Raw genomic sequence first — 27,158 nt, forward strand, 5'->3', positions numbered from 1 at the left:
AACTTGTGCAACAAAATGAAAGTATCACACAACCAACCACATATTTACTTATTAAACACCTTTTAATTTCAGTATTTCATTAAAAATTTATTTTAAAAAAAATTAAAGAATGATATTTAACAGCTCAAATATAAAGTATGTTAATGGAAAAATATTTCAAGATCTATAATTTGGACATTTTATTTAGCAATATTTGAAATTAATAAACAATTGTTTGAATTTCTGAGACAATAATTTAATTATTTTATAATTTAGTTTCCTTATTGCATTTGGCAACAATTAATTAATCCACCCAATATCCGGAATATTTATTGCATTCACGTTACAAAAATATTTTTTTAAATAGTTGACAGATAATTATTATCAGAAATTTAAAATATTAGAAAAATGAAAATACAAAAAATTGGTAAATCTATAAAGTAATATTTTTTAAAAAATAATTAAAAAAAGAAGAACTGGACAACTCAACTCGAAAATAGAGAGTTGAGTTAGATTTAATTGTAAATTTTATTCAGATTGTTCGAGTCACCAACATTGATTCAGTACCATACTTAATAATTTAAATATGTTTGAGGTAAATGAGATTCTCGCCGAGAATGTTATAATCATACTTCGACATTTTCTCTCAACCGTGGGGCTAACACTAATGCAAGAAACGACAAATGAAGATTATGAGTGAGTGTTATTATTATTTATTTATTTATTTATTTATTTATTTTTTGAAAAACTTTTTACCTAGAAAAAAAAATATATACTTTTAATCACATGTTTTTTTAGCCAGCTTTTTAAATAATATATTTTTAAGAAAATATATTTTTCCACCCACTCTGGCTTTTTGGTTAGAAAAAAAATGATAAAACTAATAATTAAATATGGGAATTGTATCTTCTATTATATAATAATATTTTTAAAGGTAAATAGTGATGATAGGATGGAAAAATATTATCGAGTAAGCTCGATACAAATTATTTTTAAATTGTAATATGAATTAAATTAAAATACTTTTGTAGTTTTTTTTATATGATTAAAATTAATTATTTCTACGAAAGAGCTTGGAATAATTTTTTTCGTGACAAATCATTGCTAGATTTGAAAAGATAAATTGAACATATATGCGAAGACAAATCAAATTAACATCTTTTAAAATTAAAGATCACACAGATGCTTTAAATGAGGTCGAGATTGATTTTTAAAATAAATATAAAAGATGTTGAAGCAATTAAAAGAATATCTTCTTAGCTGGGCCACATAAATTATTAAGAAACAAAGTCAATGCTTGCCATTTTGGGTTAGAAGGATAATTAATAAAAGAATAAATAGATCAATATTATTAAAAATAAAATTAATTAATTAATTAATTAATCTAGTGTGTTGTAGAAGACTTCCATCATCCCACTATTTTTATTTTTTATTTTTAAATCCCTATGGGCGTAACCTTGTTTATAATTTAATTGCGTGTCCAAAATCTATGAAGATTATGAAAATTGTTTTGTTAGTATTTTAAATATAACAAATAATAATAATATATCTATAGATATACTTTTATTTTCTTTATTTTCTTTACTACTTGACTCTTCGAACCAATATTATAAGTTGGAAGTTATCAACTTAAACATAACTTAACTAATTAGTGCATATATCTTCGACCAACGAGGTTAAAATTTGAATCTCCCTCGCCTGACTACCACTTATTTAACTTAACTCATTTGCTCGTTCGGTTATGGCTATATGACTAACTTCCCGAATTTAGGTCAACCTATTTATTTGCAAGTTCTTTAACTTGATGTAGACCACACAATCTTGCATAAAATTAAAAATTAAAAAAAAAAAATCAAAAACTAAATATTTATTTTTATAACATGACTAAAAACTTAAATATTTATATTGAGAAAATGAAGTATAAAAAGGAAATTATTCATCAGCAGCCAAATATTACATTATTCAAGACATTAGGAACTTGGGACAAAGCTACCTAAAGCTTTGTTAGTAACTTCATTTCTTTAATTGATATAATATATATATATATATACACACACATATTCATAGGTAAGCTCTAATGATTATGTATTCGTACGTACATAAATTACATGTTATATTAGAAGTATGGTCGAGATTATTATGCCTAATAGATCACATGGTATATATTAGAGGTTTGGTCCTAAATAATATACCTTACTTTTTCAAGTGATGTGTAACATTTTTACCTCTGGTTAGAACTATTGGAGAGGTCGACAAACTGCGTTTATCAGCAGAACCCAAAACGTCATGGACTTCCTTGCTTCTGTCATCTTTGCAAGATTTGGTTGCAGATGATGATAGTATCTGCACTGTTAAGCTTCCACCTACATATCAAAATCACCAGGACACTGAAAAAAGTCGTGCAAAGTAGAGGGGAGTATGAACACCATATCTTATAGAATAAGATGCAAAGAAATGCAGAAATATTTGTCCAGAAGAATTGTAGATGTGATGTTTTTGATGCAGTCAGCTATTCTTTTGTTCATAATCTGATACACCTTGTTGATCCTCAGCATAGGGGTAACAATATTGTTCATAATCTAATAATTTTTACCTTTCAAATAAAAATATTATTGACATCACTAAGGAATAATGTTTACCACTCATAATCAACCACAAGAAAAGCCGAAAAGTTTACTGATGTTGAAAATTTTACTTGAAAGATAAGATAGCATAGCTCCTATCACAAATTTTTAAATTTTGTAATGAAGTTTACCTAGCACCAGAGCAGCACCAATCCAGCCACTCAATCCCCACCTTTCACCAAGAAGGAACCAGGCAAAACTTCCACCCCAGACTGGCTCCAAACTGTAAATAACCGCAGTTTCTGTGGCTGATACATCGCACATGGCACCCATCTGGAGAATCGTATATTGATTTGCTAAGAAAATATTGTTTGCAGCAATTCAAGTGCATACCCATGTGCACAGATGTATCACATACATGCATTCATATACATATACATAAAAGTTCAATATTTGTATAATTTAGACAGGATCTGTAACCGTCCAAGCCCATCGCTAGTAGATATTGTTCTTTTTAGGCTTTCCGTTAAGGAATGCTTCATTTCTACACCCTCGTAAGGAATGCTTCGTTTCCCTCTCCAATCGATGTAAGATCTCACAATCCACCCCCTTGAAGGTCAGCGTCTTCGCTAGCATATGGCTCAGTGCCCCTAATCGCTAGCAAATATTTGGGCTTTTCTTTTCAAGCTTCCCCTTAAGGTTTTAAAACGCGTCTATTAGGAGAGGTTTCCACACCCTTATAAGAAATGTTTCGTTCCCCTCTCCAACTAATGTAAGATCCCACGTGAACAAATAAAATCAAATAGCATCTCAAAGGAAAAGCAAGGCTGAAATTAAAATTTTATATATAGACAAAATAAGAAGGCATACCTCTAGCCACAGGCAAAAACCAGTAGACAATAAGCCTGTGTACAGAGCAGGTACCCAAGGAAACATGAACACCCAATCTGAATACGTTTTCCAATTCCACGACTCACTAATTGTTTCTGTTCCATCAATCCATCTCCAAATAAAGTACCACAGCATCGATAGAATAGAAACAACGCAAACCTGTAAAAGTAATTAAAATCATTCAAACTATACAGCAAAACTAACACCATTGCCACCCCTCCCCAATATGAGAAAATATTAACTTCATATGCAAGGAGTGGTACTAATTTATCCTTTTCTGTACGCCTTGAAATATGCTCTGTTCTAAGCATATGCACACCAAAAAAGATTGCACTCAAGAAGTTCAAAAGATCTCCCACCTGAAATAAATCATAAGAACTAGTTGAATGTAGTGTTTACACATACATCAAAATCTCAAATTGAAAGCATTCAGAAATTTAAAAAACTGCTGATTAGATTACATTCTGCCAATAATCACAATAATTTTGAGAATAAACATACACATGGAGGGGATCCACTAGATTCAAGCATTGCAACCCCAATGACTGACATGAGAACTCCAAACCAGGTACGAGCAGGAACTACAGCACCTAAAACTCCATCAAGTATTGGAACTACAAGTACCTGATTATTGATACACAAGAACATTAACACACAATATTATAGAAAGAACATTAACACAACATATAATTCAGAATATTACCGTGAGCATTGATATAAAGGATGCTCGCCCGGCATCAGATGTAAGCAGTCCAAATGCCTGCATCAGGTACCCCAGACTAACCCAGAAACCTAACTCTATTCCAGCATTACGAGTCTCAACATCATCCCATTTATACAATACAAGTGGAACGAATGGAATAGCAGTTATGGCAAACCGCACAGCATTGAAGGTTGCTGGATCCACTAATTCTTCAACCTCTTTCACAACTGGAATACTGCTAGCTACAGCAGCAATGATTTGAAGATATGGAACAGTATTTTAGTTGAAGATCTTAATGAAATTCCTATTATATGAAAAGGAAAAAAACTTCAAGGCTTTTGTAGCTAGCACTTTTAATAGTAGAAAAAAATTTGTATATTACAGCAAAGTTTCTGCTGAACCACATGTGATTGAGTACGAATTCCGCTTCAGCATACATAAACCTTACATATCTACCCCACATTCTTACGATTAATTCAGAATATCAACAATTGATCTAATAGAAAAGGGGCAGTGTTAAGGAGAAGCTCACCATAAACAATCGTGACGATGTTGAGCAAAATGATACTCCTAACTTTCTTCGAGGCAAAAAAGATTCTTCGCCAAAGAGAACGTTTATCAAATAAGGATACCAGAGAGAGAATCACACTCTTACGCCGTCGAATCGAAGTAGAAGAGATCCGAACAAGCTCATGCCCTTGGCAATCTCCGAGAACGACGGATTTCGAAATCCGAGCATCAGAATTTGTAGATTTCGGCCGCGGCAAATTGGAGTTATGAGCACAAACAGCGCAACGACTAGTTGAGGAATAATTCACACGAGATCGTTTGCAGTAATAGAAGATGAAATTCGACGGGGAGGTTAGGGGAATGGAAGATTTTAGCTTGATTGGAGCAGTTTGAAGAGATGAACTCCATTGATGTGAAGCTCCCATAGCTCACTCTGATCGGAACAGCATATTATTCCAGTTCCTGTGTACCAAATTTGTTGGATTTCACTCGTTACGGAAATAATGGCCATGTTCTTACTGCTGAGCTTCAATTGCCTGCGACAGATCCGTCTCTTCTCGAGAAGCCAATTGTTTAACGGCACGTTCACAAAATTGCATCCATAATGCTACAACGGAATTTTGGATGATAGAAAAATTTTCTATTTTCTTTTCTTTTCTCGGATAAAAAATGTAAAGCAATGATTTTTTTTGGCTAAATTAATAAAAATAACCTAAATTTTTGTCTAAAAAATATTTGATTTTACATATAAAAATTTTAAAATTTTTCATTATTAAGGTTTAATTAAAAAAATAAAAAATAATCATATGATGAATACCATTTTAGTTTATTTAAAAAATATCTTTTAAAAAGTTGCTTTAATACGCTTCGAACTATATTTAAAAATAATAATAACATTAACATAGTTTAACTTTATAGAAAAAAGTTTTTAAAAAAATATCTTACCAACGAAAATCGAAAGCCACGATAATACGCTTGACTCTTTCATTTTCATTTCCAAATCGAAAGTCAAGGCGTTAGCGCTTTAGAAAGATTGCAGGGCGTTGATGCTTGACTAAGAATCTCGAAAGGGCTTTTTCAGCTTACTCTGTAACAGCGGATCGTTAGGTTAGCAGGATGCCCCAGTTTGGGGGCGTGAAGGACTTAGCGCCATGACAAGGGGTATTAGAGTCAAAGGTTCAGCCAAGCCATGACTAGTGGGAAAAAAACCGATCGTTGATACCTCATAGATTATCTATAAACTCTTTAATGTTATTTTTGAAAATTCAGAATATTTTCTAATAGTGATACAAATCTTAAGGGTATTTTTAAATTTTTTTTAAAAATAAATTAAAAGTAATATTGAAACTTTTAATACACAAAAGTATTTTTAAAATTTAAAAGGGTATGTAAAATAAACAACATTTTCATGTTCCATCCAAATGGGAAGAGTGTTTTTTATTTTTTACTTTTTAAATTTCAAAATATTTTTTAGATTTTATAAAAGTTTAAGGTGTCATTTGAAATTAATGGTATTTAAAAAAAAATATCATGTATTATTAGTTAATTTGTTCGAGGATTATATTCTTAAGTAATATAAAATCTAAAAATTTAATCGGTTAAAATTGTTTTATTAATTTAATTTAATAAAAAATTAACTAATTAGCAAACATTAGTTATTTAAAGCATTTGCTAAAACAGAATAAAAATTCAGTTTATTTATATAAAATTCTAACAACATTTTCACGTATTCTCACATCATAAACAAAATAATATAGAGTTACTGTCAAATACATGACATAATCTTTTTAGGTAGAAACATTCATTTAAAATAATTTATGTCATAGACTCATACGTTTACGTTTGCGAAAATGAATTAAAACAACAATATATATATATATATAAACTAAATTAAAATAAAATTAATGAAAAATATTTTTAAAAAAATGTCTATACTAAAAATTGGATACCAATGAAATTATTATTTTTTATTATTTTATACAAAATAGACTTCAACCTTAGAATATGTTTTAAATAATACAAAATATGCTTATATCACGAGACCATATTTAAAATGGTCCTTAGTTTGAGAAGTTGTGGATTTGGTCTATTAATCATTGGATTTTTTTTTTATAATAATAATTATGTAATGAATAGATATAAATACAACTTATTTTATTTGTAATTTCTTAGAAAATAATATTTATTTTGTCGTTTGCAATTATTGTAATCTTCGTGGGGCACCGACTCTAAAAGTCTTATGTCCCCGAAAAACTTCGACCAAATCTTGTTTTTATATGAAACTTAGGTTAACTACTATATCTAATCAAAAGTTTTATGATATATTTTTCGTTAAATTTTACATTTTGTTTAAAAATTATGTCTTTAAAATAAAATGTCACATGTTTTATTAATACTTTTAATATTTTTAAAAAACTTCAAAAGTGTCTTTAGACTTTTTTTAAAAAAAAACTAAAAAAAACACCCTTAAATTTTTTTAAAAAATATTCTTATCGTTACTACCATGTTTAAGAAATAGTCATCAACTTTTAGAAGTAACATTAAAATGTTTGGAGATAATTTATGAGACGTCGATAGACAGTTTTTGTTCATATATTAAAGGTAATAATTTTTTGAATTTTTTTTTTTTTATAAAAGCAAGGGTTGTTAATGTTATTTTTAAAATTTTATAGATTTTTTTTTAAAAATATATATATATTTAATTAATTTTTAAAATTTTTTAAAGTTTAAAATTACTTTTTAAAATAACTATTGGTATTTCTATTAATTTAGCTTATATTCCGAAAGATTATATCAACCAATAATTCAAATAAAGTATAATAAATTGTATCGTTGATCATAAAATATGTAATATAATAACCATCAAGAGATAATACCAAATCAAAAAGATATTGTCTATGATCACGAACAAACTATTATTGCATTAAATTATCATTCAATTTTTGGAAGAAATTAAAATTATTTTAAAATAATTAATTTTTATGATGTGGATACCTTTTAATATCAAGCCTCTAATTTCAAATCTATAATAAAACAAAATCACTAAAGTCCGAGTCTGACTCAAATAGAATCTAATTGTGTCTCTAAAAAATACGCAAAACAACATTTAGATGCAAGCAACTCAACCATATCGAGCTGAAGTTTGTCACTTGGATTGTCCAATCTAAGGTATACATTAGATGATAGATGAAGTGGTGGAGATCGAATATGTTGATATTCTATAATACGATGAATGAAGGCATGTGTCAGATGAGTGATGGACACATAGCATAGGGTAAAACTATTATCTACCCACCCTCCATTGTGCTAACTGTATTGTAACAGTCCAAGTCTAGTGATAGTAAATATTATCTGTTTTGTCTCGTTACATATCGTCATCAACCTCACGATTTTAAAATGCATCTACTAGGGAGAGGTTTCCACACGTTGATCAGGAATGTTTCATTCCCTTCTCCAACTGATATGGGATCTCACATGTATATTCAAAGCCGACAAGTAGTATTTAGAGTATTCCATGGTTGATTCCTAACCGTGTTCATGTTAACCCCGATTGAGTCAGGATATTGTTCAATTTGTAGCTATGAAAATTGTGTTTGTTATCGACCTTCAAATGGCGACTTTGACCATAAGATCATTTGCGTTGATTTGAGTATAACCAAGTAGATAAGGCATTGCTTACTATAATAAAGTTGATAATTTGATCTGACACAGATATCCACGATTGATGTATTCAAAATACCCAAATAAAACATATTATTACTTAATCGCCACTCATTTTACATAACGACATATAGAACTTAAAGCTTATCGAAATAGAAGAGTAAAGCAACAAAGATTCATAATCAAACCCACAAAGATAACTTGAAAATAACATACAACTTCGAAACAACATATAGCTATGAAGCTCGAACCGACACACCAAAGTTTCTTATTTGAGGTGAGATTCAATATCCTTAGTGATGCCATTCATGAGATCAATATATTGATAAGGATAAGGAGAGCCATCATCAAGTTTCTCATACTCAATCGTTAGAACTGCCAAACAATGGCTAGGACCCTTTGGCACAACCTGATATACCGGCTTGAAAGTTTTATAATGATTGAACACATCTCCTTCCAATCCAACTAGAACTATCGTGAATTTCTCGTCGTGAAATTCCACTCGCTCTTTGAAAACCTCAGACTTCCCATCTTACAAATCAAACACAAAGAACAAACAAGAAATAAGGTTATTCAAGAAAATAACGTAAAGTAATCGAGAGATGTATGCATACCAACTGTGTAATGCCAGGTCTTGATAGAGCCATGGTCATGACTATCCCAATCTCCTTCATGAATCTCAACGTGCTGAATGAATTTTGGGGTGATATTAGGAACATGAAAGCATTGATCCTTGAAGACTTTGTAATACTTCTCAGCAGGTGCGTTTATCTCTAGCTCGCTCACCAGTTTCCCGACCAGAGACATGGCTTCGATTCTTCCACTTGATTGGTTCACAGATGCACACAATAAGGTCCTATTTATACAAATCTCTCAATAATTTATCATATATTATATTTATTATTTTGTATTATTTGTATGGTCATACAGGGCACTATATGCAAGGCCAATTATATATACATTTTACTTTTATTTTTTAATAAAAAAAAATATCGTTTACTTTTATAAAAATATATATATTGTGGGCTCCCTAAATCTTTGAAAATTTGTACCTCAACCGCTCCCAAATTTTTTTAATTTGTTTATTGGAAGGAGAAGACATGTTTCACGACATGAACCTTTCGTTTATGTGGTAGTAGAAGCATTAGGATCAGTTTATATTTTATTTAGAATTAAATAAAATTATGAATTATGCAAACTTACATTGAAGAACGTTGTAATATCCGAGTTTGGACATGAAAAAATTTCTCGACTTTTAATTTTTACGAACCAAGAAGATTTAAAAGAAAATAGTGAAAAAAAAAAATCAAGGTCAACACAAAAGACTATTAGTCACTCGTTAGAAGATCAGTGAAGAAAAAAAGAGAGAAATTTGGTTTGTAGGAAAGATAACCTATCATACCAGTTGTGATCCCGACATTTGGAGGTATTATTCGGACAAGGCTCATTCATGGAAGTTGCTCAGGATCTCGAAGATAGTAGGTATGGAGGTTTGAATCACGCAAATCAGCCAAGAAATAGACGAGGATCTAGATGTAAGAATTTTAGGATTTTGACTTCGATTTTTCTTTCGATCCGAGAATTTCCTTAAATGTTAGATTTTGAACGATATTCGTGAAGAAAATCGACCGGAAGTCAAAGTTTCGGTAAACCTGAAGAGTTTGTTTTTGTTGATAATTAATTAAATTGAATGAAATTAATTTCATTGGATTAAGAACGGAAAAGTGGAATCATTTCTGAAAATTTCATAAATTCATGAAAATTTTATGCATGAACGCACAAGGGGCAGCTCGAAGGCATGCACCCAGAGGGATGAAGGAGACATGTCACGCCACTAGATAAATTGGAAGAAAAACAAGAAAACACGTTGAGGCTGGGATTCGAAGGCCCGCTTTGAAAATAGCGTGAAATGTGTTGATCATATGTCTATCGAAGGAAAATCTTCAAAAAAAAACATTGTCGCTGGGCTCGAAATTAACATCGTTCTGCCAGGGGTGGACACTCTAGTGGCACCATTCATTCTGCTCGGGGTCGAGAGCTATCTTAGTCTTTTTTGGTGTTGTGAAGGTTTATTGGGTTCCTAAAAACGTCAAACACTCTAAGGCTCTCATTACATTCAATTTTTTTTGTAAATTACCACGGGTTTTTACGCTCTAGGAAGAATGGACCTAAGTTCTAGAGCAATTTGAGCTGCTAGAAAGGCATCGAAATTTCGAGTGGTTCTATTACTTGTCACAAACCCAATTGTGGTCTAGAAGTTATTCATCGGGTTCTAGCATTGTACTGGACAATGTATCTTATCTCTAAGTAAATTAATTCTTTTGTTTTCATACTTCGTAAGCTTGTATTGTCATAACAATGAATAATTGATATTCTAGGTTGAGGTAAGCGTATTGTCGTAACAATGAATAATTGATATTCTAGGTTGAGGCCTTACCTCATCATATCTGTTTGGACTGTATAACATCATCTTATCTGAACATCTATGTAAGGTTAGTTGATACCCTTAACACATGACACCCTTAACACAGAACTAAGTCATACTAAATTTGGCGGAGCGACCTTGTGTGCTAACCACTATTAGAGTTGAGGGAGTGGCTTCGAGCCACATGCGAGCCAGAACTTAGAGCCCATCTGGATCACATAGTATTTAGAATATTTCGTGGTCGATTCCAATATCTGTCTAACTACTTTGTACCTAAGTATGTTCATGTTGACCCCAAACTCAATTAGGATATTGTTCTATGTCAAGTGGCGACTTTGACCATAGATCATTTGCCTTGGTTTGAGTATAACCAAGTAGATAAAGCACCGCTTACCATAATAAAAGTTAATAATTTGATCTTCCACGATATCCACGATTGATATATTCAAAATACCCAAATAAAACATATTATTACTTAATCACCACTCATTTCACATAACGACAAACTTTAATTTATTTACTTTTCGCTAGAACATAAAGCTTATCGAAATAGAAGAGTAAAGCAACAAACATACATAATCAAACCCACGAAGATAACTTGAAAATAGCATACAACTTCGAAACAACATATAGCTATGAAGCTCGAACCGACACACCAAAGCTTCTTATTTGAGGTGAGATTCAATATCCTTAGTGATACCATTCATGAGATCAATATACTTATAAGGATAAGGAGAGCCATCATCAAGTTTCTCATACTCAATCGTCAGAACTGCCAAACAATGGCTAGGACCCTTTGGCACAACCTGATATACCGGCTTGAAGGTTTTATAATGATTGAACACATCTCCTTCCAATCCAACCAGAACTACCGTGAATTTCTCGTCATGAAATTCCACTCGCTCTTTGAAAATCTCAGACTTCCCATCTTACAAATCATACAAAAAGAACAAACAAGAAATAGGTTATTCAAGAAAATAAAACAAAGTGATGGAGAGATATATGCATACCAACTGTGTAATGCCAGGTCTTGATAGAGCCATGATCATGGCTATCCCAATCTCCATCATGAATTTCAACATGCTGAATGATTTTTGGGGTGATTTTAGGAACATGAAAACATTGATCCTTGAAGACTTTGTAATACTTCTCAGCAGGTGCGTTTATCTCTAGCTCGCTCACCAATTTCCCGACCAGAGACATGGCTTCGATTCTTCCTCTTGATTGCTTCACAGATGGATGCATACAATAATGCTTAGTTCCTTGTCCTATTTATACAAATCTCTAGTCATAATTTATCATATATTATATTTATTATTTGCATGGTCGAAGAGGGCACTATAGTTTAAGAATCACGACTCTCCATAATGGATATTATCCACTCTTTCGTAGCTTTGTTTTGGGCTTCCCCAAAAAGCTTCATACCAACGGAGATAGTATTCCTCACTTATAAATCTACGATCTTCCATTAAATTAACCAATATGGAACCCACTCTCAATAATCTTGGTCACAGTATGAACAATTACATATACATTTTATTTTTATTTTTTTAATGAAAATAATATTGTTTACTTTTATATATATATATTTATTTTGTGGGCTCCCTAAATCTTTGAAAATTTGTACCTCAATCGCTCTCAAATTTTTTAAATTTGTTTATAGAAAGGAGAAGACATGTTTCACGACATCAACTTTTCATTCATGTTGCAGTAGAAATATGAAGAACGTTGTAACATCGGAGTTTCGACACGAACAAATTTCTGGACATGAACAAATAATGCAGGACGTCCACACATAGCAAAAGTGTGTGATATCCAGGATGGGAGTCTCCTACTCTTACGTGAAGACACGTGTGGTGATGCTCTAGTGGCACTGTTCACACTACTAGGTGCCGTGATGGTTTACTGGGTTCCTACGATGTCCAAACATGGACTCTCAACAAACTGGGCCTTATAATGGGTTCAAGCTCTTTTGGGCTTTCTTAGTATGGGAATCATCGGCTACAAACTGGGCCTTATAATGGGCCTTATAATGGGCCTTATATTACCGACTAAAATTGAATTGAAAATAAATTTGAGATATTTTTTTTATTTTATATCTAAATGTAAAATATAAACTTAGTTAATAAATCTTTATTTTTGTTTAATAATATTTTAAATTAATAAATTTATAAAATCTATGTCTAATAGAGTATAGTTATAGGCATATGAGTGAGTAAGGTAGAATCCCTATCAGCCCACCCATAAACCCATAAATATAATTTGGCTAAGGTATACATCAAGATGATGGGGTGGAGATCGAATATGTTGATATTCTATAATATGATGAATGAAGGTACGTGTCAGATAAGTGATGGACAAATAGCATATGGTAAAACTATTATCTACCCACTCTCCATTGTGTTAAGTGTATTGTAACAGTCCAAGTCCACTACTAGTAAATATTATCGGTTTTGTTTCGTTACATATTGTCATCAATCTCACGATTTAAAAATGTATCTACTAGGGAGAGATTTCCATACCCTGATCACGAATGTTTCATTCTCCTCTCCAACCGTGTAGGATCTCACATGTATATTCAAAGCCGACAAAGTAGTATTTAGAGTATTCCATGGTTGATTCATAAGCGTGTTCATGTTAACCCCGATTGAGTCAAGATATTGTTCAATTTGTAGCTATGATAATTGTGTTTGTTGTCGACCTTCAAGTGGCAACTTTGACCATAGATCATTTGCATTGGTTGGAGTATAACCAAGTAGATAAGACACCGCTTACCATAATAAAAGTTGATAATTTGATCTTCCACGATATCCACGATTGATGTATTCAAAATACCCAAATAAAACATATTATTACTTAATCACCACTCATTTTACATAACGACAAACTTTAATTTATTTACTTTTCACTAGAACATAAAGCTTATTGAAATAGAAGAGTAAAGCAACAAACATACATAATCAAACCCACAAAGATAACTTGAAAATAGCATACAACTTTGAAACAACATATAGCTATGAAGCTCGAACCGACACACCAAAGCTTCTTATTTGAGGTGAGATTCAATATCCTTAGTGATACCATTCATGAGATCAATATACTTAAAAGGATAAGGAGAGCCATCATCAAGTTTCTCATACTCAATCGTCAGAACTGCCAAACAATGGCTAGGACCCTTTGGCACAACCTGACAAACCGGCTTGAAGGTTTTATAATGATTGAACAAATCTCCTTCCAATCCAACCAAAACTACCATGAATTTCTCGTCATGAAATTCCACTCGCTCTTTGAAAACCTCAGACTTCCCGTCTTACAAATCAAACACAAAGAACAAACAAGAAATAGGGTTATTCAAGAAAATAAAACAAAGTGATGGAGAGATATATGCATACCAACTGTGTAATGCCAGGTCTTGATAGAGCCATGGTCGTGGCTATCCCAATCTCCATCATGAATTTCAACGTGCTGAATGATTTTTGGGGTGATTTTAGGAACATGAAAGCATTGATCCTTGAAGACTTTGTAATACTTCTCAGCAGGTATGTTTATCTCTAGCTCGCTCACCAGCTTTCCGACCAGAGACATGACTTCGATTCTTCCTCTTGATTGCTTCACCGATGGATGCATACAATAATGCTTAGTTCCTTGTCCTATTTATACAAATTTCTAGTCATAATTTATCATATATTATATTTATTATTTGCATGGTCGAAGAGGGCATTATAGGTTAAAGAATCACGACTTTCCATAATGGATATTATCCACTTTGAGGATAAGCTTTCGTAGCTTTGTTTTGGGCTTTCCCAAAAAGTTTCATATCAATGGAGATAACATTCCTTACTTATAAATCTACGATTTTCCATTAAATTAACCAATATGGGACTCACTCTCAATAATCCTCGTCACTGTTACTCTATTATATGACCAATTACATATATATTTTGTGGGCTCCCTAAATCTTTGAAAATTTGTCCGCTCCCAAATTTTTGAAATTTGTTTATAGAAAGGAGAAGACATGTTTCACGACATCAACTCTTCATTCATCCGAGTTTCGACACGAACAAATTTCTGGACATGAACAAATAATGCAGGACGTCCACACATAGCAAAAGTGCGTGATATCCAGCGTGGGAGTCTACTACTCTTACGTGAAGACACGTGGAGGGGATGCTCTAGTGGCACTGTCACACTACTGGGAGCCTAGGGACCTAATCTTAGGTGCCGTGAAGGTTTCCTGGGTTCCTACGATGTCCAAACATGGACTCTCAACAAACTGGGCCTTATAATGGGTTCAAGCTCTTTTGGGCTTTCTTAGTATGGGCATCATCGGCTACAAACTGGGCCTTGTAATGGGCCTTATTATGGGCCTTATATTACCGACTAAAATTGAATTGAAAATATATTTGAGATATTTTTTTATTTTATATCTAAATGTAAAATATAAACTATGAAATCTATGTCTACCTAGTATGAAATAAATTATTGAATATTAAAATATGTGACATAGAAAATATAGAATTTTATTATATAGTTTTAAAAGTGGAAGGGTATAGTTATAGGCATATGAGGGAGTAATGTAAACCCATAAATATAATTTGAACTACAAAGTACACTGATGATTATCACTAGATTTTTGGCATTTTAAGTACTACAACCATATGTTATTAAATTATACCATTTAATTTCATTATCTTGTGACTTTTTTTGGGCAACCCCACATTGATTTCATCTAAGATCTTCTCCTCATATCAAAAATATTATCTAATCATTCAACATCATGGATTGCCAAAATATGAACATCATTGTATTTAAACCAAAAAAAAAATCCTAATCGAAATTCCAATCATATGTCATTATTATAATAATTTTATAATTAAAAGGGTTCGATTTATTCTAGTTTAAAGCGTGAATTGGAAAAAATACGAGTGTATTCATATATAGATTTAGAAGTTGTTTAAAATTTTATAAAAGGAAAATCAAGAAAAAATAAGATATATTTAGTAAAAAATCTAATAAATGAGTGAAAATAAATTATATTTCAGGTTGTCACATACATTTGACAGAAATTTAAATACAAAATAATTTAATTTTCTTTGTTTATTTAGTAAATAAATACATATTTGTGTATTATAAATTTTAATAGAATTTATCCATTGAAAATATAAAAAATATGTGTTAAATGCATATTATTAAATTAAATAAAAAAAAAGTAAAAAAAATATAAAACAAAAGCTAAAAAATATTTTGAGGAGGTTGTCATAACTGTGTCGTCGTCCTCCGCCCAGTGAACATGAAAATAATTATTACGTCAGAAAATTAATAAATGAGAACACGTGTCAGGTTGTTGAGCGTTCCCTTTCCCTCTCCATCCTATCGTCTACTTATTTAATTTCTTTTTCTTTTCCATTAAATTCCTTCACCATTTTTTTTTTCTCTCTCTCTCTCGCGCGCGCACTCTCCATTTCTTTCTCTCTCTCTCTCTTGAATTATTACTACTGTCACGCAGCCAGTACGCATCCATGGCAATGGCCCCGTTTCTTCAATCTGTAATTATAAGTGCTGTAATTCCAGTTCCTTTCCCTCCTCTCCCAATCTCATTCCTCAACCGAATCGCCAGTGTCTGATCCACCTACAAGCTTCGGGGAAATGGCAAAGCGGGATTGTTGATTGGCGGAAGAGTTCATCGGTATTGCAGTGCGGAACTCGTCGGGTTGAGTAGGTGAGTGTGAGAAATTTGGATTTGTTGTTGTTGTTGTTGTTGTTGAAGTTGAGAAAATCGGTGTGTGTTTTTTGTTTAGTGGTTCGAGGGTTTTGACTGCGTAAGGTTTTTTGTTTTCGTGTTTTGGAAGTTTGGTTTTGGGGGGATTTAATAATGCCTGCAGGTTTTGAATAAAGAATTGGATGCGAATCATGGGGAGGAGAGAAGAATCGTTTAATTTCTTGTCTGTGAGTTCACGTGAAGGTTTTGTCACGATGTCCGGGAGTTCTTACAAGTGAATGAGTGTCTCTAGTCGGTGTTTTCCCGAGGGTATTGCCATTGGAGGGCATCTTGTTCTTAACTCCATGTCTACAGAAGGTAAGACTGTTTGCAATGCCAATGCGAATGAGCTGCAAGAGGTAGAGGACTGTGTTGTCTTTCCTTGTTTTGGTCAAAGATTTTTATGGCTCTGAAAAGGACTCCAACTGGCGCCATTTTGAAACCACAGTGGTGAGGAGAAAGGTTTCTGAGAGTTCAGGTTCCTACAGCGAGTAGATGAAAGAAAGGGGAATATTGCTTGCTTTAGATATTTTTAGTCCATTTTTGCATCGCTGATTAGCTTTGGATTAGATTCTGGGCTTTTCTTGGTGATGCGAGAGGATCTGTTTCAAGGTGATCTCTGCGATGAAACTGATGGTAATGAGGTACTCTCCATTCTTCTTCGTCTTGTTGTTCTGTGTACTGCCTCTGGTTCGGGCTGGAGATGAAGAAGCTCTGTTAGCACTGAAAGATTCTCTCGACCCTGGGAACTCGCTTCCATGGCGAGGAAGCTCTGTGTGCCACTGGCAAGGCGTGAAAGAGTGCAAGAATGGGCGGGTAACTAAGCTTGTTTTGGAGCATCTAAATCTCTCTGGCGTTCTTAACCACAAGATTTTGAATCGTTTAGATCAGCTTCGTGTTCTCAGTTTCAAAGGAAATTCACTCTCTGGCCGAATCCCTGATCTCTCAGGTCTTGTTAATCTCAAATCCCTCTATCTTAACGACAACAACTTTTCCGGCGAGTTCCCGAGCTCCATCTCCGATCTCCATCGCTTGAAGGTCGTTGTTCTTTCCGGTAATCAAATATCTGGCCCCATTCCAGACTCGCTGCTCAAACTCCGGCGTCTCTATGTCCTACACCTGCAGGACAACCAACTCACCGGCTCCATCCCACCTTTCAACCAAACCAGTCTCCGATTCTTCAATGTCTCTAACAATCACCTCTCCGGCGACATCCCAGAAACCCCCGCCTTGCTCCGCTTCAATGTCTCGTCATTTTCCGGCAACCTGGAACTTTGCGGAAAACAAGTTCAAAACCCCTGTGGAAATATTGCCATTGCGCCATCATTAAGTCCCTCTTATTCACAAATCCTGAGCTCAAGCTCGTCTTCAAGACACAAAAAAATGGTCAGGATAATAGCAGGAAGCGTTGGTGGGTTTGTCGGGCTGCTATTAATCATTCTTTTATTGTGTATGATTTGCAAATGTAGGGAAAGAGAGAGCCTAGCGGAAGTTAGAAACAAAGGAATCGGCGACGAGGGGATGGGGATGGGGATGGAGGAAACATCTGGAACTGCCAGCGGGAGCAGAGAAGTTAATAACGGTGGGAAGCAAGGGGGATTTTCATGGGAAAGTGAAGGACTAGGGAGTCTAGTGTTCTGCGGAGCAGGGGATCAGAAAATGACTTATAGCTTGGAAGATCTGTTGAAAGCTTCGGCGGAGACTTTGGGCAGAGGGACCATCGGAAGCACATACAAGGCAGTGATGGAATCTGGGTATATTGTGACGGTGAAGCGGCTGAAGGATGCAAGGTACCCACGAGCCGAGGAATTCGGACGGCAGATGGAAGTTCTTGGGCGGCTCAGACACCCCAACTTGGTCCCTCTCAGGGCCTATTTCCAGGCTAAGGAGGAACGCCTTCTCGTATACGATTATTTCCCCAATGGCAGTCTCTTCTCTCTCATCCACGGTAAGTGTCGGTCACCCTTTGCACTTTTTAATCATTTATTTGTTGAAATTTTGCTGAATATTTTCTGCCACACGAGTTGGGTTCTTAATACTGGAAAGTATATCACCGCTAGTAAAGTGTAAAGTTAGCATTCAATGATGTCTAGTTGAGAAATATGAATGCAAAGTGACAAAAAGAAAATGGCCTTCCGTACCCAACTTGATTTGATATTGTTATAAAGAATTGGTGTTTGAAAGTAGGCCGAGTTAGAGGGTATATAGCCAGGAGAGGATACCCTGGGAATTCATAAAAAAAGCGTGGGGGACACACACTGGTAAAAGCTAACCTCGTGTCTTGCGGTAGACTTGGGCAAAAGCTAAAAGTTTGAGCTTTAGATACACAGATCACATGGCTTTCCCCTTACTTCCCGTTCCCTCTCACCTCTTTTTGCCAGATTTGACCCTTCCTCCTCCAAGTCGTTTTTATCTTATGGGGCCCTCGTTTTGTTGACATGCTTTGTTCTTCATTCGCCCCTTTCATGTTCTTTGTCTAGGAACACATTGCTGGATAGATGTTAAAGGATAATGAAAAGAAAGGATTAGATATGGGTGAAAGGTCCTAATCGTTGTGCTTTTGAGAATGATCGTGAAGATGATTGTCCATTTATTGTTGTATCATTGTCTTGTTATGGGCCCGTGTACTGTGTTCTGCATACCACACAATATGGTGTTCCCATTACCCAGATCTGTCATATTTTGGAAGGATTAAATAGTTGTTGAGCCATTTGGGGAAAAGGGTATTTACCTTTCAAACCTCAGCCGCGCATGCTGGCGGTTTCTGTAACTCCCCCATTAATCTCCGGTTGATTTAGAGTTATGCGCTTAAAATATGCCATTGTTTTCATGCCAGTAGTACTTTTCTAGCTCTTATTTTATTCCCTTGATTTTCTCTCTCTTGTCCTTTTTCACATGGCACTTTTCATCATAAATCTGAGCATGCCGATATTGCTGACCACTAGATTTGTTTGAATATTTAGGCTAGTTGACCTCAAGATTCTCCATTTTATTGTGTTATTATTATTATTATTATTTTGCATCTTTTTTCTATGCAAGCGTAAAATGTAAACCATTAATATGTCGAAATATTTATAGTCAAACTGGGTCCCTTTGTGCTTTTTTTTTTTTTTTAAAAACGAGGTCCTCTTGTTTCCGTGCTCTGTTTCTTCTCTCCTCTGGAAGAGGTCCAGAGGAGTTTATTAAAGATGACATGCTGCACTCTGATAATTTGAGCTTGTGACTATTGACATAAAACATGGATTTTGTAGTCCAGTACTATGTCCATGCTCAACATTTAACTGGACAGCCTACACTAAAACCTATTCGAAACATGCGGGAGACTTGTGAAACATTAACACTAAAGTTTTCAAATGTTTCATTTATGTTTGTTTGAAAAATTAGTTGGCAGAAAAAGAAGAAACATAATAAAGCTTGAACACCAAATCAAACATGTTCTAAACATGCTAGTATACGAACACTATTATCAGGCATTGCATGAATACAGTTTTTTTTTTTTTTTTTTTTTTTAAGAGTTGTGGTTGGTTGCTTTAACCCCTCATAGTACTTCACCATTGTCCATAACGCAACGTGCATCTGGGCGTTCTTAGTTTGTAAGTTTCACATGGTTTGGCCAATAATTTTTTTAAGCTTGAATTACAGGATCGAGAACTTCAGGCGGAGGAAAGCCTCTTCATTGGACATCCTGCCTCAAAATAGCCGAAGACTTGGCCAGTGGTCTACTCTACATCCACCAGAACCCAGGCTCAATACATGGAAACCTCAAATCCTCAAACGTACTATTAGGATCGGATTTCGAGTCGTGTCTTACTGATTATGGTCTTAACTTATTCCGAGATCCAGATTCGCTCGAAGAACCTAGTGCAACTTCGCTCTTTTACCGTGCTCCCGAATGCCGCGACATCCGTAAGCCAACCACACAACAAGCAGACGTCTATAGTTTTGGTGTTCTTCTGTTGGAGCTTCTTACAGGAAAAACACCCTTCCAAGATCTTGTTCAAGAACATGGCTCCGACATTCCCAAGTGGGTTAGCTCAGTTAGAGAAGAGGAGACGGAGTCTGGGGATGATCCCACGTCTGGTAATGAGGCATCGGAAGAGAAACTTCAAGCTCTTTTGAACATAGCAATGGCTTGTGTTTCACTTATGCCGCAGAACCGACCTACAATGAGGGATGTACTAAAGATGATAAGAGATACAAGAGCAGAGGCTCAAATATCATCCAACAGTAGTGATCATTCACCAGGGAGATGGTCTGATATTGTCCAAAGTTTGCCCAGGGAAGAACATTTAAGCATTTGAATGGCTTCCTAAACTCACAAGTTTGCATTTTGATTATCATTGTTGTTGTTGCTGTTCTTTGTTTTCATTCTAAAGGCATCTCAATTATTCTTCAACTAGGATGGTAGAGAGAGTGTAAAGTTGTTGATTTTATCGGTAGAGGTTCCTTCTTTTGGCTAGTTTCGAGTTTCCACAAAACAAGAAGCGGGTTTGGAGTGCGGGAACAAGTAATTTATCATCAGTAGAACTGAGAGCGCAGTGCTTTTAGGTGATTCGATAACATTAATCCAACCCAATTATTTGCTTCATATTGTTCAAATGTTTGTATATTTCACACACAAAGTGCAAACTGGTGATGTTTTCGATCAATAATCGTTGTCAACTATTTGGCTCATACTGTTTTGGGGGGAGTTTGACAAGAACTAATACATACCAAAGGCCCATTTGATGTAAGTGAGTAGAAAAAGACCAAAGCCACTGTAATTCTGTGTCTTAGTCCTTTATTGCCTTTTTCCACTGTTTTCCTCTGCTTTGAACAACAACCTTTTGTCTTACTTGTCTTTATTCTGACCTGCCACGTTTCAAACCCAACAAATTGATATCAGAGCCAAAAAGGTGTTCAACAAAGATAAAAAGATGGCCATTCTTGATATTCAAAAAGTACAAGTATGGGATTAATATTAAAGCCATTCTTGGACCACAAAGTGCTATTAAAACTCTATTAGATCCACCCAAAATTCCCCCCTACGATGACTCAAGAAGAGAGAGAATCAATGAGACATGCCAGGGAGTTGAATATGGGTGAAAGGTCACGAGACAAAACTTTGTCATACGGTATAACCTAAGTCCACTATTATTTCAACTCTTTAAGCTACGTAGTAACTAGCTCTTCAGCCTCCCTTGTGGCCTACCTAAAGATCTCTCGGATCTGTATTATACTCATTGGTCATAGGACATCCCTACAAGCGGGTTCCACTTGGATTCTGATGGGAACATTCACAAACGAACTTGATGGTATAATGGTTCCCGAATCAAAGAGTGGAATTTAGTCTCGCAACCTAACGTGCATCTAAGGACCTATCTAGGCTTATTAGGCTTTGAGTTCTGAAAAGGGTGGCTCATCCTATACAACTATGCTTAGAAGGTCAAGGAATGATTCTTATACGTACAAATTTAGTCTAAGCAAGTTTCTTAACCTAGCAGAGTTTCACCACACACGGTAAAAATTGAAGGATAAGTCACAAAGCTCTAAATCAAAATTCTCAAGATAATTCATATAACTTAATTCTAACTTGATCATGCTAGTCCAAGTTGATCCTATAGGTAAACATGCATAGGAATTTCGAAATGGCTACTTACCATACTTGGAGTATTTGGAGGCTCGATTTTTCTGCTTCTTAAAGTCTTAAGTTCTCCCAAACGTAGGCCCTAACTGAGTCAAAAGAAGAAAATTGGGAAAAATAGATTTAAAAAAAAAAAAAATCAAACTACGGATGGCCAAAATCTTACTAAAATACTAGGACGGTCAAGGTAGGCATGTCTGGATTCTTCATTCGACAGGACGTACCTGTGAATTATCGTCCTCATCCTCTACCAACAAGAGCAGAAATAATAAACCTGAGAAAACAAATGAAGAATCCAGACATGGCAGGTTTGGTTAGGTTTGCTGCAGAAGAAAAAAACAATGACGTTTAAGAGCCATACTCACCAATTATGCACAAAGGAAAGAATCCGCAGAGCATAAACAATTATTTTAAGAAACTAAATAAACAATCATGGAAATGGAACATTCTATTTCACTGAAGCCTAATTGGGAATAAACTTGGTAGTTGCTACATAACAACAGAAGGGTCCCAATATAAACTTTTTGTCTACCAAACTCAAAAAGTTGAAGGTAGGTTTGGATCTTTCCTTCTCATTGTTTTCCCACTTCCTTAGGCTTGTCTTCTATCGTTAATATTAAAAGGGATCGAAACAGACCTCGTCTTCCCAATTTTTTTTGTGAGAAAATGGAAAGAGAGAGAATCCATATTTTCATGACAATTGTCACTATATGGTAGCTCCTTTACAGTATCCTCTTCTATTGTCTTTGTTTGATTCCACTTGTGATCTTCCTCCTCCCCACAACTTAAGCCCAACTTCTCTTTTCCAAAGACAGGGAATATAAAGAGCACTTCTCGCTTTCATAACTTTTGTAGGAAACCCACAAGGAATATAGAGAACACTACCATGACGGACTCCAACCCACCACTCTTCCATCGATATGAGTTGCTTTTGCAATCCAAAGCTCAATTACAACTACTTAACAATGGCAATCAACAAATTAACTCTGTCATGGAGGAATGTCAGCTTCCTCTTATTGATCTTACAGGTTTGGAAAGTAGCAATGAAAAGGAGAGGAGGGCTTGCAGTAGAGAAATTTTTGGAGCGTCGGCAGAATGGGGATTCTTCCAAGTGATAAACCATGGGATACGCACAGAGCTGCTGAGCAGAATGAGCAAAGAACAAATGAAGTTATTTGGGGTACCATTTGAGAAAAAATCTACAAGTGGGATTTTGGATCATTCTTACAGATGGGGAACACCAACTGCAGCCCACCCAAACCAGTTCTCTTGGTCTGAAGCTTTTCACATTCCCCTCACAAAGGTCTCTGAAGCTGCCTGCTATGGCGAGTTCATTAACTTAAGGTATCAACTTTACCACCCTTCATCCCAGCTACATACTTCTGTTACGTATTGTATTTTTTTCATTTAGTTCCAAGACTTGAAACGTTGTGTCGATATGATCTCTTAGACTTAAAAAGGTTCAATTATATTCTTAAGTTTTAGACTAATTTCAGATTACGTTTTTGTTTGTTAATATCACATTTACAGAAGGATGGTATGGCATGCTTGATAATTTATCCAACCCTATGCCATACCATGCCAACTCAGCCAAAAGTCATCTAATGATCATGTCATATTCATATTTTAGTTCAAATTTGAGGAACATAAATGAAAATTTCAAAAGTTCTGTTTGTAATCTAACCTGATATCTTTTATATTATAATTTTTAATGCACTTTTCACCAACATCCCGCAATCTTGAAGAGTTTAACTCGTCTAGACATTTTCACAAACAGCTAGACCGCAAAAAGTAATAGCACCTCGAAATCACAATCAACCGGCATTAAATGGCCACATTCTTCCACAATTGAACTAAATTACAAAAAAAAAAAAAAAAAAGGAGAGCCCACTACTCACTGACCTTATATGCTTGAACGCCAGGGAAGTGATGGAGGAACTGGCAACCGCCATGTCGAAGTTAGCAAGATCTTTAGCAGGAGTTTTAGTGGAGTGTTTGGGCCACCGAAAAGAAATATTTGACGATATCTGCGACGAAAGCACATGCTTCCTCCGATTGAATCATTACCCAATCTGTCCATTTCCCGGCGAAGTTTCCGGCCTGGTGCCCCACACGGACAGCGATTTTCTTACCATACTTCATCAAGATCGCAGCGGCGGGCTGCAGCTGATGAAAGGATCGCAATGGGTAGCTGTAAAACCCAATCCAGAAGCCCTTGTTGTCAACATTGGAGATCTTCTACAGGTACGCGCTGCAACTCTTTTACTTCGTTTTGATTATGACTCTAGGGTTAAATTTGTAAATTGGTCTAGGTGGTTTGACGAGGTTAGATTCAATTTAATCTATTTTTGTTTTATTTTCTATTTTCAACCCTTAAAACAAAATTTAAAACACCAAAGCATATATTCCTTTTTAATTTCAAAAGTTCAATTTTGTCCCTAATAAATTATTTAAATCATAAAATCAATTATTGTAACGTGACAATGTACCTAAAATTTTAAAAGTATTATAATAAAACCATACCAATTCGATTTAGTCAAGTTGGTTGGTCATCGGCTTCTGCAATTATATCATCCAAAATAAAAAATAGACGTTGGTTTAAAATATATTTATCGATCGACAAATAATTCAACCCTTTTCAATTTCGAACTATAAGTCTTCTTACTTTATGCAAAATATCATGAACTGATAAGCTAATCTCCAGGTGTGGAGCAATGATACTTACAAAAGTGTGAAGCACAGGGTCGTGACTAATTCAATGCGGGAAAGATATTCGATAGCGTACTTCCTCTGCCCTTCTTATCATTCTCCAATTGGGAGTTGCAGACAACCTTCACCGTATAGACACTTCACTTTCGCTGAGTACAGAAAGCAAGTTAGAGATGATGTGGAAAAAATTGGATACAAAGTAGGTCTTTCAAAATTTCGGCTCGTCAATATCAATACCAATTCAAACTCAAATAACTAGCAGCAAATTAGTGAAAGATGCGTACTTCATATCCACCATCTTCATGATGTCAGTAAAAATTTCGACTGCAATGATCAACTACATTGTAGTATAACTATTGTAGATCGAGAAATATTTCGACGTATCTACTCGTAACTTGAAACGTCATTCACAGATCTGTATGTTTTTATTTTTTAGACCTTCATATTGTACAAAATTGTNACCATCTTCATGATGTCAGTCAAAATTTCGACTGCAATGATCAACTACATTGTAGTATAACTATTGTAGATCGAGAAATATTTCGACGTATCTACTCGTAACTTGAAACGTCATTCACAGATCTGTATGTTTTTATTTTTTAGACCTTCATATTGTACAAAATTGTACGATGTTTCAANAATATTTCGACGTATCTACTCGTAACTTGAAACGTCATTCACAAATCTGTATGTTTTTATATTTTAGACCTTCATATTGTACAAAATTGTACGATGTTTCAAAAATACCTAAACACACTCATTTTTCAATAAAATTTAAATGAGTTAAATATACGGTGTGATATGTTATGTTATGACATTTAAATATGATATAAATAAAATATTATAGGACAAAAAAATTTAGATTTAAGAATATTTTTAAAAAATAAATAAAATAGTTTAAAAGGTATTTTTGCTATAATTAAAAAAGAAAAANTATTTTTTAGACCTTCATATTGTACAAAATTGTACGATGTTTCAAAAATACCTAAACACACCCAATTTTCAATAAAATTTAAATGAGTAAAATATACGGTGTGATATGTTATGACATTTAAATATGATATAAATAAGATATTACGACAAAAAAAAAATAGATTTAAGAATATTTTTTAAAAATAAATAAAATAGTTTAAAAGGTATTNTTCTGTATTCGTTTGGCATCATTGTCCCTTTCAATGTGTTGGGAGGGTACAACGAGAGAACCTGAGGGTGGTTTAGCCATAGGGAAAGGAGTTTCATTGAAGGTAAGCGTCCTTTGTGATTGAAACTATAGCCAAGAAAGGCACACTTGGTGGATCGGAATTCAAGTCTGTGTTCGTTAGAGGGGCGAAGAAAAGGAAAACTTAAGAAATTGAAGACTTTAAAGGGGCTATAACCCACGAGTCAAAACGAACAAGATCAAAAGGTAGCCTATGGCTTTTAGCCTTTTGAAAAGAGTCACAAGTGTTAAGATTTATTTCTTTTAGAACCATCAATGTTACAGACTCGCAAAATTTGTCCAACTACAAGTAAAGTAGGGCGTCCTGATCTAAATGCCATAAATTGGAGGTGGACTGAGTTAACAAAATAGCGGGTGGCAAGCTTGAATGAAGCGCTCGTGTTGAGGAAGGCCTCACAATTAGCTTATATAGACAACCATCAAGATGGTCCTGAAGGAGAATCTTCTTGGACAATAAAAGGGTTAAGATTCAATAGAGGTCATATTGTCTCAACATAATTTGGAAAGGCCAATGAGTTAATGCAAGATAGGAGGTTCACATAAGACTTGATAAATTAATAGGAAATGAAGAAGGTGATAATAAAGATGCAGAACTAGCATGCGAGATAGGGATAAAAGTACCATTACCGACAAGCCCCATTATGCGACATAGATGGTGCCAGAGTTTATACACCATTGCATCGTGNAGATAGGGATAAAAGTACCATTACCGACAAGCCCCATTATGCGCATAGATGGTGCCAGAGTTTATACACCATTGCATCGTGGAGTATGGCACTGGATCGGGTAAGGTTGGGGGATTGGACTGGATAAAATTACGTGGGTTGTGTGAATTTGGGCTGCTAGAACTTGGATTAAATTGAGTAAAAAAAAGGCTTGAGGTTGTTGGATATTGTATGGTTGGTAACTCAAATTTGCACTATGCCCAAAATTTTCACATATTTGGTACTGTGTTTTACCTCCTTTAGCTGCTGTATTCAAGGTATTTTTGGGCCAACGCCCTTGATTGGAAGCTGATTGAGCAAGAATTAATGAGCTGTGGGTGGATTTTAGTGAGGTTTTGCTGTCGTTGTGGGGGTTGAGGAAGAAGACCCATGTCCATTTCCAGATGAGACAG

General features: G+C 34.7%; 6 protein-coding genes across 8 annotated transcripts; 2 read left to right on the forward strand and 4 right to left on the reverse strand.

Annotated features, from left to right (window-relative positions):
- Positions 1-2,043: 2,043 nt before the first annotated feature.
- LOC111809127 lies at positions 2,044-5,209 on the reverse strand. 2 transcript variants are annotated; one of them, XM_023695490.1, is made up of 7 exons: positions 4,670-5,207; positions 4,138-4,379; positions 3,936-4,058; positions 3,677-3,793; positions 3,414-3,593; positions 2,735-2,876; positions 2,044-2,342 (listed from the first exon to the last, which is right to left on the reverse strand). In XM_023695490.1, exons 1-7 carry the CDS (start codon positions 5,070-5,072, stop codon positions 2,173-2,175), a joined length of 1,377 nt encoding a protein of 458 aa, XP_023551258.1. In that variant the 5' UTR covers positions 5,073-5,207; the 3' UTR covers positions 2,044-2,172. The 2 variants fall into 2 exon arrangements, with proteins under 2 accessions (XP_023551258.1, XP_023551265.1); XM_023695497.1 differs by having other exon boundaries at positions 2,275-2,366; positions 4,670-5,209.
- A 3,159-nt stretch (positions 5,210-8,368) lies between these two features.
- LOC111809144 (MLP-like protein 329) lies at positions 8,369-9,148 on the reverse strand. The gene is made up of 2 exons (XM_023695509.1): positions 8,922-9,148; positions 8,369-8,838 (listed from the first exon to the last, which is right to left on the reverse strand). The coding sequence occupies exons 1-2, from the start codon at positions 9,112-9,114 to the stop codon at positions 8,576-8,578; spliced, it is 456 nt and encodes a 151-aa protein (XP_023551277.1). The 5' UTR covers positions 9,115-9,148; the 3' UTR covers positions 8,369-8,575.
- Positions 9,149-11,176: 2,028 nt separating this feature from the next.
- LOC111809151 (MLP-like protein 329) lies at positions 11,177-11,973 on the reverse strand. The gene is made up of 2 exons (XM_023695521.1): positions 11,743-11,973; positions 11,177-11,660 (listed from the first exon to the last, which is right to left on the reverse strand). The coding sequence occupies exons 1-2, from the start codon at positions 11,933-11,935 to the stop codon at positions 11,398-11,400; spliced, it is 456 nt and encodes a 151-aa protein (XP_023551289.1). The 5' UTR covers positions 11,936-11,973; the 3' UTR covers positions 11,177-11,397.
- Positions 11,974-13,778: 1,805 nt separating this feature from the next.
- On the reverse strand, positions 13,779-14,317 carry LOC111809157 (MLP-like protein 328). Its single transcript, XM_023695534.1, has 2 exons — positions 14,125-14,317; positions 13,779-14,041 (listed from the first exon to the last, which is right to left on the reverse strand). The coding sequence occupies exons 1-2, from the start codon at positions 14,315-14,317 to the stop codon at positions 13,779-13,781; spliced, it is 456 nt and encodes a 151-aa protein (XP_023551302.1).
- A 1,842-nt stretch (positions 14,318-16,159) lies between these two features.
- LOC111809269 (inactive leucine-rich repeat receptor-like serine/threonine-protein kinase At1g60630) lies at positions 16,160-21,136 on the forward strand. 2 transcript variants are annotated; one of them, XM_023695718.1, is made up of 3 exons: positions 16,160-16,451; positions 16,582-18,438; positions 20,133-21,136. In XM_023695718.1, the coding sequence occupies exons 2-3, from the start codon at positions 17,115-17,117 to the stop codon at positions 20,789-20,791; spliced, it is 1,983 nt and encodes a 660-aa protein (XP_023551486.1). In that variant the 5' UTR covers positions 16,160-16,451; positions 16,582-17,114; the 3' UTR covers positions 20,792-21,136. The 2 variants fall into 2 exon arrangements, with proteins under 2 accessions (XP_023551486.1, XP_023551478.1); XM_023695710.1 differs by having other exon boundaries at positions 16,160-18,438.
- Positions 21,137-22,407: 1,271 nt separating this feature from the next.
- LOC111805627 (gibberellin 2-beta-dioxygenase 8-like) lies at positions 22,408-25,081 on the forward strand. The gene is made up of 3 exons (XM_023690769.1): positions 22,408-23,457; positions 24,036-24,357; positions 24,818-25,081. Exons 1-3 carry the CDS (start codon positions 23,000-23,002, stop codon positions 25,079-25,081), a joined length of 1,044 nt encoding a protein of 347 aa, XP_023546537.1. The 5' UTR covers positions 22,408-22,999.
- Positions 25,082-27,158: the final 2,077 nt, after the last annotated feature.

This window comes from Cucurbita pepo, chromosome LG01 (genome assembly GCF_002806865.2).
Source record: "Cucurbita pepo subsp. pepo cultivar mu-cu-16 chromosome LG01, ASM280686v2, whole genome shotgun sequence".
Taxonomy (NCBI): Eukaryota; Viridiplantae; Streptophyta; class Magnoliopsida; order Cucurbitales; family Cucurbitaceae; genus Cucurbita; species Cucurbita pepo.